Source organism: Daucus carota, chromosome 8, assembly GCF_001625215.2.
Source record: "Daucus carota subsp. sativus chromosome 8, DH1 v3.0, whole genome shotgun sequence".
Taxonomy (NCBI): domain Eukaryota; kingdom Viridiplantae; phylum Streptophyta; class Magnoliopsida; order Apiales; family Apiaceae; genus Daucus; species Daucus carota.
In genome coordinates, this window is record NC_030388.2 from 28,685,246 (window position 1) to 28,699,788 (window position 14,543).

At 33.4% G+C, this 14,543-nt stretch overlaps 1 protein-coding gene across 1 annotated transcript in view; it reads right to left on the bottom strand.

Moving 5' to 3' along the window:
* LOC108198692 (uncharacterized) overlaps positions 1-14,259 on the bottom strand; it is a 44,433-nt gene extending 30,174 nt beyond the window's left edge. The window contains 17 exon segments of the mRNA XM_064083220.1: positions 1,071-1,138; positions 1,217-1,312; positions 3,019-3,132; positions 3,452-3,791; positions 3,978-4,070; positions 5,537-5,695; positions 6,147-6,304; positions 6,874-7,074; positions 7,191-7,292; positions 8,579-8,696; positions 8,839-8,942; positions 10,592-10,642; positions 10,816-10,863; positions 10,966-11,061; positions 12,528-12,631; positions 13,332-13,413; positions 14,078-14,259. Coding sequence (XP_063939290.1) covers positions 1,071-1,138; positions 1,217-1,312; positions 3,019-3,132; positions 3,452-3,791; positions 3,978-4,070; positions 5,537-5,695; positions 6,147-6,304; positions 6,874-7,074; positions 7,191-7,292; positions 8,579-8,696; positions 8,839-8,942; positions 10,592-10,642; positions 10,816-10,863; positions 10,966-11,061; positions 12,528-12,631; positions 13,332-13,413; positions 14,078-14,092 — 1,949 coding nt within the window. The 5' untranslated portion in view covers positions 14,093-14,259.
* Between the last annotated feature and the right edge of the window lie 284 nt (positions 14,260-14,543).

Consider the following 14,543-nt stretch of genomic DNA (forward strand, 5'->3'; position numbering starts at 1 on the left):
AATATGTTTACTTAAGGGGCAGCATTATATGACCCTACAACAGTTATAGCTCGACTAATGTAAGTCAGGAATAAGATTTATTACCAAAGTTAATCATCTATACTACTAATGGCAATGCACTAACGAAACTAATGCAGCGACCACATGTCTTGGTACTACCACACTATTGAAGGCAGAGAACATGCCACCGGAACCACACCCACCCCCCCACCCCCCACCCCAAAAAAAAATAATTAAAAATAATAATAATAATAATAATAATTTATATGCGACAATATCTATGCCTACTGCATAAACCACTCCAATATTTGTACGAAAATCAACACCATAACATAACTTCACTACCAAAAATTCTCACAAGTTAAAAAAAATCATAATGTTACTATTTTAATATGGCCCAAAAGACTAGATAAATCGGCCTGGAAAAACAACTCATCTGTTATATTACTATATAAAATCTGATTTTAAGAAACTTACATTTTTCTTACTTCAATTCGGCACAAAAACATGTCATATATATAATTGATATTTAAATAATCTATATTCTTATTGTTATTTAATAATCAGGCCAAATTACAGAAGTACTGAACTGCCCCCAATTACTGACCAACCGACCAATTACCTGTTTTGGCCAAGTACAGATGAATTAAAGCTAGAATTAAGTACATTTCTACAGCTAATGAGCATACAGATGTTAACAGTAAGTAAAAATCTTTAACACGATAATGTATTTTAAGAAGTACTTCTTACTACGTTAGGCTGAAGTTAAATTCTTTTCATTATTCACCCATTCACATATTCACAATCATCTAGAAAACCGCACAAATACAATATGAGGCACATAATTAGTTTTACATGATGCAATTGCTACAAAGTTATGACTTCATGCCACATAGCATTTTGTGGAATGAGTACATTACTTAACTTTATGTTTAATTTTAAAAAGACACTCGTAAGATATACAAGACGAAAACAAGTATCTTACATCAGAAACTAGTAAATTAAATTTGCAAATAAAGTGGAAATGTAAGAGAAAAAGTATTGTCCATAGAACGAGTTTCAAGGGAAACCTGCTCTGCTCCTCTAACACCATTTGAAACTGCTCCTGAGCCCTCCGAGTCACCTTCTCGATCTTATTCTACAACTCCCATAAGGATATAATTACGTCAGTAACTCAGAAAGAATCAAAATCCAATTAATGCTTTGACAACATTACCTGCAGAGCAGTTGCAGTTTCCAATGCAACAGCAGGACTAACTGCTTTACTTCTCTTCAAAAACCCAAAAAGACGATTATAACTTTCCATGAAAACCTGAAAAACCATATCAAGGACAAATCGGTTGTTATATCAAAATAACAAAAGATTCTGTAACATGGAAAAAGATTGTCCCCCACATATTCAAATACATACAAAAATTTAAAAAAATCACTTCTTACAAAATAAAACCAAATATAACAACACACAAAAATGTACTGCTTTTTCAATTATCTTATATAATAAGTATAAGAACATATGTAATATTCAATATAGTCAAAAAAATATTAAGTAGTTTTAAATTACGATTTCTCATAAGATAATTACTATTAAAAACCAGAACAACTATAATAATCTTCTAGATAATTATGCACATAACTGAGATTATATAACAAATGATTAATAATAATATATTTTAATCTGAATATGATAATTTTGTAAAGAACTTTATCATCTTAACTATAATTATATTATATACAACTTTTTATGTAATATATTTAATATTTAATGTCCTTTCTGCACATAGTCTAAATTGCAAAAAAAAAAAAATACAGTAGCTCCAGAAAATTAATTTTGAATTTTTTTCCAAATAAAAATTTTCTTATTTAAACTTATATTTTCGGAAAAAATAAAACATGCATATGTATACATTATATATATGGGGGTGCGCTCAAATTAGAACCAATTCTCAAAATAAAACCTTCACACCACTAAGGTTCTACTGCAGAACCCTAAATTTTAAATAGCCTTGCGGGATCTAAATCCTAATACATGTTTTTTGCATCGTAGTGTGTGTTCAAAAATAATTTCAAATTATAATACATAAACACGACATTTTGCATGTGCAATTCTGCTGCAGAACCCTAATTAATACTAGAGATAAGGCAAAATTCTACACCTGAACTCACTCTACGTAAATATCATATTAATACTACAGAATAAAGCGAATTTTGCTACAAAATGTTACATTTAACACCTGAATCGTACGTGAATAACACATTTATATTACACAATAAAGCGAATTTTGCTGGAGAACCCTAATTAATAATACAAATAAGGCAAATGTTGTTGCAGAACCCAAAATTTTGAATAGACTCTTTGAATTTAATTGCTAAAATATCTCATGATATCAATACAAAATACAAAGTTCGGAAAAATACACAACTACAAAATAAGGCGAGTTCTGCTGCAAGATCTTATTTAACTTACCAAAGAGGTATAAGTTCTATGAGTTCTTAGGCTAAGGGTTCTAAGAGGAACATGACCCATATATATATATATATATATACACACACACACACACACATATATATATATGCTCCTTTATTACGTGCAAAAAGTCGATGACAAATAAAAGTGGGACCGGAAGACCATATTACATATTTACATGGTCAGGTTTCGCTAAGAACCAACTTATTCTTCTAAAGAACACAATATTTCTATAAGTTACATAATATTGTAGTTTAATATTAAATGTTAACTTGCATGATTGGTTAGTAAAAAAATTCAAGAACGAGGAAAAACTGTTATTTAGTAGTAAAACAATATATTTTTCCAAAAAATATCATGTGACATTAAAAAGAGTATTCTATTTACAAACAAAAACATTGTATTCAGCCAAAGAACTCTATATTACAGTTTTGAAAGATACAATTATTTTGTTTATTTATACCATTATAAGGAATATGTGACCAAAATTTAACCAATCTAAGATGACCTATCAAAGAAAGTGAACAAGCAAAGAATAAGAGCCAAAAACTCACTGTCGCATGGCAAGGAGAGATTGTTGCTAAAAGCCGCCAATCAACATTTTCCCCAATTGGTAAGTATACAAAAGTACCAGCCAAGGCATTCACTTTCTGCTCATCACAGCCACTCTGCAAACAAGGATTCACGTATTGATCCAAGAGAGCATTAAATATTCATTTAGTATATTTAATTATAACAAAATAATGGTTATTAATTCAAATGGTGAAATTATTAATCATGAGAGGAACTTGAGTACTTGACTTAAAAAGCTTTACACAGATTCACCAACGGTCACTATAGATTTTGACAAGTAAAATGGTAGCAGATTGTGAGGTTAAATATGGACCAAAACCCACACCAGAGAAATTTTCTGGCGTCGTAAGAATATTAAATTCCAATCTTGTCAGCCAGGAAATATAAAGAAAAAGAAACCGGTAAATTGACAACCTGGGCAAGTGAACCTTCGGGTGCAGAGACGCCATAGTATTTCAGTGTCAAATCACAGTGAACGCTTTGCTGTTTTAATTTCGTGGACACATGGAGTTGCTCAAATCTACCACAAATGATCTCTGTCTGACTAATATCAACAATTTTCGCAGCAGCACAACCAACTAACACATTAATTAAATAATGTGTCCTACTTTGCATATCCTTCCCTGAATTAATTGTCAAATCGTCATCTGGCTGGTAGCTTAGTAGATTATTGATTGCCTTCCATTCTTCTTTAGTTAATCTTTCCTCTTCAGTTTGTGCATCTGTCTCCTCCAAGGCATCGTCAGGAGTGCGCCTATGATTTTAAGAAAAAAGACGTGACAATGATAATAATATCCTCAATATACATAAACTCAAATTTCAAGTGCAAGCATAGATGCATATCGGACAAAACGATAAACTAATTAAAACATATATACACATTCTGTCATGTAAGTGTGTAGTGCAAGAATTTTAATGAATTATCTCCACAGTAACAAACCAAGTATATGAAAACCAGCCTTTCTTTTTTATCATCCTCTGATCAGCTTCTTCTTTGGATCTTACAGATTCAATTTTGGCATGTGCGAGGAACCTGCACGACATACACAAAATTCACAAATGTAAACACTGGAGATTCAAGGAAAAAGCACAGAACTCATTCACACGACAAGTTCAGATGAATTTTAATAAAATTACATAACAACGCAGCATAAACCTTATTTAAGCATCAACGTGAACATAATAAAGAAATGAAACTCATCAAAAACTGGGGGAAAATATCCGCCTGATCACTGCAAACACAAGTTCTCGGCAGGTCTAAGTTTACTGTATTGCTATCTTTTTTTCTACCTGTTGAGAGCTTAGGATTTCGGAGTGGCTTCTGTCAATAACTTTAACTGCCTCTTCCCTTGTAGTGATCAGACTTCAGATTGGTTGTTTTAGTTAGTCCTTGCTCTAGGCCACTGGCTGTTCTTTCTAACAATCAGAGGGACTAGTATCTAAGTTAACATGATACTTGACTAGTTAGTCATGCCTGCTTCATAATATAGTTGGAATTAACCAGGCTAGGTCAGAACCTCTTAGTACTAATAATGTCCTAATTTGATTCAAAGTACACACAGAAATAACTCCACTACGTCAACAATATTTCAGGGTAACTTGAGACGCCATGACTTGGTCAGCCAGTGAGCCTCTGACCATCGATATTCTAGACTATTATTTCTTATTTTATTAAAAATGACACGGAAAAGCCCTTTATTCCAAAAACAAATAACATTAGAGAGTTGGATGTTACTAGCTACTAGCTAGTAGTTGGTACACATTATCTGAAAGTGGCCTTGTTAAGGCATTATTCCAATTAATCAAAGAGGACTTTAATACATAAAGAAGAGGCTGAGGCATTAAAATCCACTGAAACAATCCAATAGTGATCAAGCCACATGACACTTTACAGACTTTTTTCTCCGATTCAATCTTTAAAATTGGAGCTAGCACAATTATGAGGGTAAGGTCAAGTTAATAAGCCATCTACCTTCCTAGTTAAGTTGGATTACAAAGGGGACTACCTACAAACTGCTTGGGACTGCTGTTACCTGCCATAGAACCTCTGTCCCCGAAGTGAAGAAAGGGGAGACCTTTAACGTCATTTAGGTTAATGTTAATTAAAATCACATTTTTTAATAACTATGGTTTCAGATGGATAGGCAGGAAAAAGGTAAGATTTCCAAAAGCTATCTACACAGGAGGACCACTTCCATTTCTTTATGCATTATATCCTATTTATTTAAAAGGACCTGAAGTAGAGAGCAATACGGTAATAAAAAAAGATGTTGACACTTAGATTACAAAAAAAAAAAAAGTCCCACGGTTTAGGCTATGACAAGACAGAGTAAAGACATGGCAAAGCAAGAAGTAACCAATATAAGATCGCAGCTGTAAAAGGTTAGCAAGAACTTTAATCATATGTTTCCTTTAATAACATGAACTATCCAGAGCGCTAAAAATTATGGTATAGGAGAAATAAAGTTCATAGCCACATAATTTTCAAAGACTGCATACCTCCACAAAAGAATCACTTTAGCATCGAGATCTTTCTCAATATCTCTCATTTCTATGGTATTGACGTTTGACATCTTCTGCAGAGAACTAGCATACAACTGAATGTATCTTCGACGCCTATGACACAGAAACTTAACTTGCTCCCAGGAGAATCTGTAGCTGGCAAGTACAAAAATTTAATTTGAAAGAACTAAGACACTGGCTCTCCGTTGTCATAATAAAGGTATACAACTCGTATAGCAGATTCTCTGCAACACTTTATTAGTTTGTGCATGGTTTTAAAAATGACCAAAAAAATCAAACTACATATAATAATCTAAATGCTTTATATCTCAATATAAAATAATCTCAAAATTTAGTCTCCTAATGTTTTGAAAACTATTCCGCATGAAGCAAAGGTAGGAAACTATGTTGATGGTTGGAACAATAGCTTGAACTACATGTAGAATCACACTTCAACACATAAAATGTTTGAGCTGATATATGAAGTGGCTTAATCAGTCATGATACGCCCAAGAAAAGATTTGAAGTGGTATATAGTGTACTGAGTACTTGGTATCATAGACACGACTTGAATAACCCATACAATGACACAAATCATGAAATTTACCACATTCTCTTCTGCTGCAAACTGGCTTGAGCAGCATAACGCCACCACATATAGGGGTTTTCTGAAACTGGAACCACCGGTCTAATATGAGAAAACTCAACATATGTCTTATATCTTGACAAAACCTCGAAGAGCCTAATCCAGTCATGATACTGAGCCTGAAAAGTACAAAAGATGACATTACTCCTCTTACATAAAAATGCCACTGGAACATATCTGTTTTCCATACAAACCATGGGTCAGTGGAAGTCGCAATAATTCTTTCCTGAACTTGTATTAAAAATGAAATAATGAGGTTTCCCAATAATTGAACAAAAAATGATACCTCATCATAAAATGGAAAAAGAAAAAAAAAACTAAGATGATCCAATAAATCAAGAGAAATTCTCTTAAAATAAAATTAATAAATCATAATCAGAATGTTGACAAAAATATCATCCCCTATTATTTTCTATATAATCCAACATTACATTACCTTAAAAGATATTAAAGTAACATTAATATAGAAATAAAAGTAAACAGTAAAATCAAGATGATGTTACATTATAATTATATAGAAGTAAGGGTAAAATTATTAATTCTCACACACTGAAATGCATAATATTATAGTTATAAATAAAATAAACTTCCCGTCTAGGTGGTACGGCAAAATGCTAGTCTAAAAACAGAAGGCAAGAAAAAGAGGAAAGCAAATAAGAGTAAATATAAACGACTTAAATTTTAGCACCTCGGTGACTGTTATGGACACATCACTAAGGACCAGAGAAACCTTCTCCGATGGCTCGTCAGTATTACTTTTCTCTTGACTGCCCAATCGATGATACTTGAGGTCTCCATTAATAGGTAAAACCAAGTAGTTGCGATCCCAAGCCCATTTAGACACCGCTCCACCACCTTTATCAGTTTTACTGATACCATCTTCAAAAATCTAGATTACAAAACAAAAGAAAAACAAAAAATCAACTTTTTTATGAGGAAGTACACATTGAACTTTCTAATTGCAGCACTATCATCATTTTCCAGTCTTCACTGGTTAAAGCATACCTCAATCCATTCCGTAGGAGTTAGATCTTTCCATTTCTTATTTAGGCTCCAGGGAAGGTGGTTGGAATCATGGTACATGGCAAGCCTTTCAAGTTGCACAGACTACAAAAAAGACATATAAGATCTAATCAGGGTAGTTCATTTTTGTAAATACCGAAACTAGCAATGGCAAATACCAAATAGTAAGTAGCGAAAATAATGTCATCTAAAGGCAAAATCAGCAAATCAGCTGTGCTGCATGTAGTACTACATGCAAAATAAGCCTTTTAAAACAAAAAGATAGCGCAAGAACGCCAATGATCATTATTGTAGTGGTAACAGGCTGGGACACCAAGAACATGCAGAACTGACAGTCCTTGGTCACACCAACAAAGGTTTCAAGTTCAAGAATACTACTCTCCTAAATATTAATTTTTAACATTCGCAGGAACAGGCTTTCAGAGAAAGTGAGACCTTAAACACTCAAGCAAAAATATCGATCATGTACCTACAGGGAGACCTTTCCATTTCATAGAAGTGAATTATTATTCTTATTGAAGCATACAGATGTTGATCTACTTGTCCCACAGTATAAATATCCTGATTCTTTATTTTTTCAATTATAACAGTATATGGAAATAAACTGCAATAAACCAAACTAGCCAACCAGTATGCTGCGCTCTAAAGTATGATTTGGCAAATGTGTGAGATATAACCAACTCCTTTTGTTTCAATGAAGAGCGCCAACTTATAAAAGAGATCTTAAGATTAGTTCGAGATGACGAAGTTAAAATTGAGGATATTTTGAAGCCGTCTGTAAGAAAAAATATCAAAAGCCGCCTTCTCCAACTTGTAATTTCATATATAAAGGCTTCCCAGACCAACCTTCCCCCAGCCTTTCCCAAACTGTGGGGACTGGAGGCTCCCATAAATAACAGGAAATATGACCCCTAATTAGACATCTCCATAAAATACTTCACTATTCATTTGAAAACCAAGCCACTAGAATAAGTTTAATAACTTCAGTGCTCTAGAGTTCAAAGGAAGTTTCAGAACTTCAAGACTATGGGAAAAGAAAGAAAGGGTGAACTGACATTTTAGTATTCTTTCTGCAAGGACGTGAATGAGATTTAGCTCACTTGTTTGATAAAATATTCCAACTAACATCCTTAATTTTGCAAGATCATCAATTAGAAGTTCAGATCTTTTATATCATTTTCACACAAACGAAAAAATGTTAAGGAAAAGTAAATTGACATGTTTATACTCTGCCCCTGAGAAAAAAGAAGAATGATGTCAAGACTATTAGCCCATTTCAGACGGAACTTGTAGATGAAAATTTATATAGTAGTATATGCAAACATAATAATATCATAACTGGTAAACAACTTGAAGAAAATGGAGATAACCTTTCGCAATTTATCTAAAGCACCACTTGTATCAAAAGTTTCATTCCCCTGCTCATCCATTGTAACAGCAGCAAGCTTCGCCAAAGTGACACCACAAGCAAATGAATTTCCTGGATTACTACAGCAGGAAGAGCATTAATATTATTTTACACAAACAGGATAATCAGAATGAATATCAAGAACAAAAAGGTAAAAGTAGAAACAGAATATCTTTTTAGTAGTATGGGTAGTTTACATCAAACAGAAGCATGTGTATTAACCTTGTAGAATCCTCATATCTGACATGCACATTGCTAATGGTTATCTTCAGGTTCCCGATAATTGTAGATATCAAAGAACCCAGCCACGAATTTCCTGAAGGTGCCTGCGGGAGAAGTAACGAGGCAAAAATTCATTTGATTGAACGATAAACTAGCGTACGAAACACAGTCATAGATTAAAAACAAAACAATATTCCAAGGCTGTTGAAAGAGATATATACTTATAAGTTATAACAGTAAAACCTAGGATGAATGATAAAATCCACTTTCAGGACATCTCCAAGCGGAGCCATTTTCGGATTTCTACACTCATAATCAACAGGAGAATGGAATAGTAAGTTGCACAGATTGGGAAATGACATGCCCTCTTCATTGCCAAGCATACTTTACAATTTTAAGAAATAAACTACTTTCAATGTAAAATAAATCTCAATTATGTGAATGGTAAATAGAAGCAATACAATAAATTATTTTTATTTTAAAAAAAAAAAAAAATCCTTCAAGGGAAAAACTGAACTTGGAAGGAACATATTGTCTGATGGCTTTTTTTTAGTACAAATATAGGATTTAAGTAATATGAATAGAGTTCATTTATTGCTCATAAGGAATTAAATCCTTAAATGATTTGCTTTTCCCTAATCCCTAAACATATATTAAGAATTGCTTATGTGTCTAAAATAATTTTGTTGATTGCAACATTTATCACATTTCTTATCCACTAGGAATTCATTTACCCTAGGAGTTATGCATTTAATTTCTCACTAATAATAGGCAAGTTGGTTTAAACTGTGACTTGTGGTGGTGCTATACATACATACATACAGTGCGTCTTACTCCAATACAAAACTCCTTAAAATACAAACTACAAACTAAAACAAAAAAGTTTAAAAATAACATCGAAATATAGCACATATGGTATGCAAATTGATTATTGGGAGATGAGGATAAATACAATGATGACCGATTTTAAGAAAATCTCACCGGTTAACGGGAAATTTCAAATTAAAAATGGAGGGATTTATGTGGGATCATGTGTGAGGATGTACTTTAATTGTGTAGTGACTTTAGAGCAAGTCCAATAGGTTACCTATATGATGTCCTAAACTCACATTTAGGTAATGTGTCAAAAAAATGCACTCCAACACTATCCTAGTGTTATCCTAAATCACTAGCACAACCTTAATTCTCCTAGCCATTACCTATTTATAAGTAACCCCCAGCCATTACCTATTCAATATTTATGAATAAAATAATCATCTCTCTCTTTCTTTTTTTGTCTATTCTCTCCTTTTCCCTTTCTCTCTCTCAAATTTATTATTAAAATAATCTTAGGAGAACAAATATAAGGATTACTATTGGAGTTGACACTAAAAATAGATTACCTAATTCACTAAGACACACTAGCACTCATTATTTTATATTATTTATAAGTAATGAGATAGGTAACCTACTGGACTTGCTCTGGAGGGCATTAGATTAGATTCATCTAAGGGCCTAGATTAAGTTTGTAATTTGTACTCTAATTTGGTTTTGTATTTGAGCAATTGCCTACACACAAACACACACAAAAACAACAAACTAAGGAGAATCGATCAATCACCAATTTGGGCTTCCTTAAAATGTAAAAGCCGTTTTCTCAAACAATAACTTCATGAACCGGAAGCAGTTTCATTCATTAGAATAACAATATTCATGGATTACGTTAATGTTCTTTAGTGAATGAAGCAAAATCACATAAATTTAGGGACATTACACTTCCAAGCTTTGATTTTGATACTGCTTCAAGTGTAGCTGATTCAGCTTCCTGCATGCAAAAGACATTTACATACTTACAGCTAATAATCTCCATTAAAAAATGGGTAATACTACTAAGTGCCAAAAAAAATTAAATAGAAAATTATATAAATATATGATCGTTAGTTTATAGCAAAACAAAAACTCGACAAAATAAGTATCATGTGTGTATTTGAGGATCACCTCAATCTGTTGAAGCTTCGCTTTGAAAAGTTTTTCTCGATCCTCCTCCTATAAGAATTGAGATTACAACCAAATAACATCTCTAAAAAAAGTGGGTATATGCAAGTAAAAGAAAAAAATAAATAAATTGAATGAGGACATATTTCCTACCGTATGAGACCTTTCATCAGGTGCAGGACAAGCAAGAACAAACACTCGATCAATGAGCACAATTACAGGCTCCTTACCAAGACTTTTCCAAGGGACCTATAATTTTAGCAGATATTAATAGGAAATAACACATAAATTACACAGTATAGTAGTTAAAACAGAAATTTATGAAAATAAGAAGAGTCAAGTTATTACTCCCAGAAATTAATATTAATGACCACTCTCCTTCTACAGAGCTTGATAGCTAATTTTGTCCGGATCCTTAAGTTTGATTTTAAAAGACTGATCTATTCTTCATTATTTTTTCATCGAAATGGGCAATCTGTTACCCCACATATGACGAAAATTGGCAAGCTCCTATCCAAACACTTGCCTTCGAAAAGTTACGTCTTTAGTACAAGTTAAAGTTAATGCTCCAGATCATTCATGTACTTCTTATACCATACCAAGGCTTGTTGGATCCCCCTGTATCCACTCATACCTAATTAATGACATGTCCATACATTATTAAACTATACAGTTACAGATAGTGAATGTGCATTTTCAACAAAACGATATTACTTACTTCAGAATATCGTACTATTTGTATAATCAACTACACTCTTCACGAATAAGTCCAACTACACTCTTTTTGAATAAGCCCGTCTTATATTAATAAATCTTGTTAGTTTATCGCAGCACATAATTGGTAGGGAATTAATTCCTCGTTTTTAAGTCACCAATAAATCTTTTCAACTCCTAAGCAGCACTTAATTAGAGTTAACTGACTCAATACAAACCAACTGTCTTTTCTTTAGTCTATGACTCTTCATGAGGGCTGTCTGTACACAATTCTTCATATTGCCTTGGTGCTTTCTAAGCAATCTAGACTGGATACATGTTGCCTTCGAACAACCGGAATTCCGGAGCTCAACTAGACATATTAACTTAAAAAAGCCTGCCGCTGTACAACCTTAAGTTGAAGAACCGAATGCATAAGTACATGCATGTTCAATAAATTGTTGCTAATAACCTCATCCAAGAAAAAGTACCAAAATGCACATAGAATCATAGATATCACACTTTTGACTTGACCGACATTGATCATATGCATGGTGTTCTCTTTTAGCTCACCGCCTAAGTTCCACTATGGCAACTTCATGTAACTGTATAAACGATGTCCTATAGTTCAAATCCTAAAAGTTAATCAAACTCCTAGATGCGATTATGTAACTCTCCGCCTCATTGTTGACAGGTCAATTGTTGCTTAACCAAGAATCCAAATTATTGTAACATTTTCCCCAAATATTGGTATTTTATCGAGTAAAAGAGTTAAATCAGTTGTACTAATTATTAGGGGTAGACAAGAAACCAAAAACTCAACTAAGATGCGTAATTTTTTCAAAAGGGACATTAAAAAAGGAACGGAGGGAGTATAAATTGAATAACATATATGAATAAAATTTTAAGACATGATTTTCTACTAATTCATTGCCATGATATATAACATCCCATTAATCAATCCCTTTATCACCTAGCTTCTACCAATCCTCAAGTTCTACATTTGACCTGAATTAAAGTACCTTCAGTGTTATTGTACCAATGAGTCCAGCTTTGACTGTGACAGGTAGTTGTAGTGAATTAAGTGCTTCTGCTTTTAATTTCAAGTCTTTGAGGAGCACATCACCTACAGCAAAATAGATCTTAGGAAATTATTCAGTGATTACAATATGCATACGGAGAAGAGTATAGCACACAACCATTTACGAAACAATCTAAAGTTGCAACAGTTGAAAGACCACCTCATCGCTGAGTTCATATACAGACATGATAAATGAGGTTAATATCCCATATCTCTTTGCTATAACTAATATACGATCAGCGGGTTTCTTATCCAACGATTAGTTTTGGAAGATAAACTATTACTCTAGCTCCATACTGATACCTTTGTACCTTGGGGCATAAATTACTACTCTCTTTGCTTCTAAAATCCCATCCTTTATCAAATTGCAGACCTCTGAGACGGACCAATCTCCATCAAAATTGCACTTACTAGTCTTACTCACCCAGATAAAACAACAAACAACAGGTCAAGAACACCAAACTTTGTGTATGCAACTTCCTCATCTTCAACCAAAGTATTAGTATTAAGCATTATGTTATAATTTTCAGGCACATTGTTGTAAGGGATTGTTAGACAGAAGTATCCCAGAGAACACCATATAATGTTATGCTATTATACAACAGATAATTTTATAGCTGTTATCGTTCTTTGGGTTATTATATTCGACTACTAGATAGTGGTCAGGAAATTCCGGCTGTTAAAAAATCTCCATGACTATTATTTTTAGCAAGTCTTTTTCAAGTAAACAAAAAAAAATATGTACCTTTCCATACACTGATCTTCAAAGCCTCTGCTGAAAGACCTTCAACATACTCGCCCAAATACCTTCGAAGCAAGTGCAAAACCTAAATAATACAAGTAAATGTTCACAAACATCCTAGCCATGAAATGCAACCACAAGGTTTCCACGTAATCACATTTGAAAACAATCTTATTTCATACAACAACTATCACAACTTAAAGCTATCGAGTATAAAATCAATTAATTCAGACATATGTGAAACACGATCATCATGCTATCAAGTATAAAACAATCAATGCCTAAACAGGTGAGAATTAAGCCACTTAAAATGTACACATTCGATAACACCAAACACAAGCTCGACAAAAATACATATGATCGAGCTTCTGACTCTAATTTAACTCAACACAGCTATTTCGGCTTCAACTCTCTCTCTCTCTCCCCCTCTCCCTCCCCCTCCCCCTCACTCCCTCGCTGTGCCTCTCTCTCTCTCTCTCACACTCCCTCTCTGTAACTCTCTCTCTCTCACTACCTCTCTGTCCCTCTCTGTCCCTCTCTGTCCCTCTCTCTCTCAACTCTCTCACTCCCTCTCTGTCCCTCTCTCTCTCTCCCTCAACTCTCTCTCACTCCCTCTCACTCCCTCTCTCTGTCAAGTCTCAACTACAACTCTCTCTCTCTCTCTCTCTCTCTCTGATAACAGAAACGAAACAGAACTGTAAACAAATTAAAAACAATCAAGCAAACAAACAAATAAAAAAAAATCTTACGTGTGCTTCGAACATGTTGAAAGCTTAATCGATGCTCACAACAACAAGAAGCCGAATCGATCGCTGCAGATATCAGAGAGCGCCATAAACGAGAGATTAAACTAAATAAAAAATTGATTTGATGTTATTTGTGCTCGATCAAAGCCCTAGGTCTTGTTGATATATGGGTTTTATATCAAAGCCCCATTACGTCAAAATGTCTCACTTTACCCACTCATCTCATCGGGGACTCGTTTAAGCCACTGTAAACAAGATATATATCATTTTACCCACAATACTATTCATACAGTTTTATTTAATCATTTATCAAAAATTAATCATTTGTTTTTTTGCTACAAAACGACCTCGAGTACCTTCATAATTGTCTATAGTATTTATCAAAATAATTTGGAAATTAATAAAGCAACATTGCTATTTATTAAAAAAATATTTAGTAATAAATGTATAATTATGTAATCACCCTAAA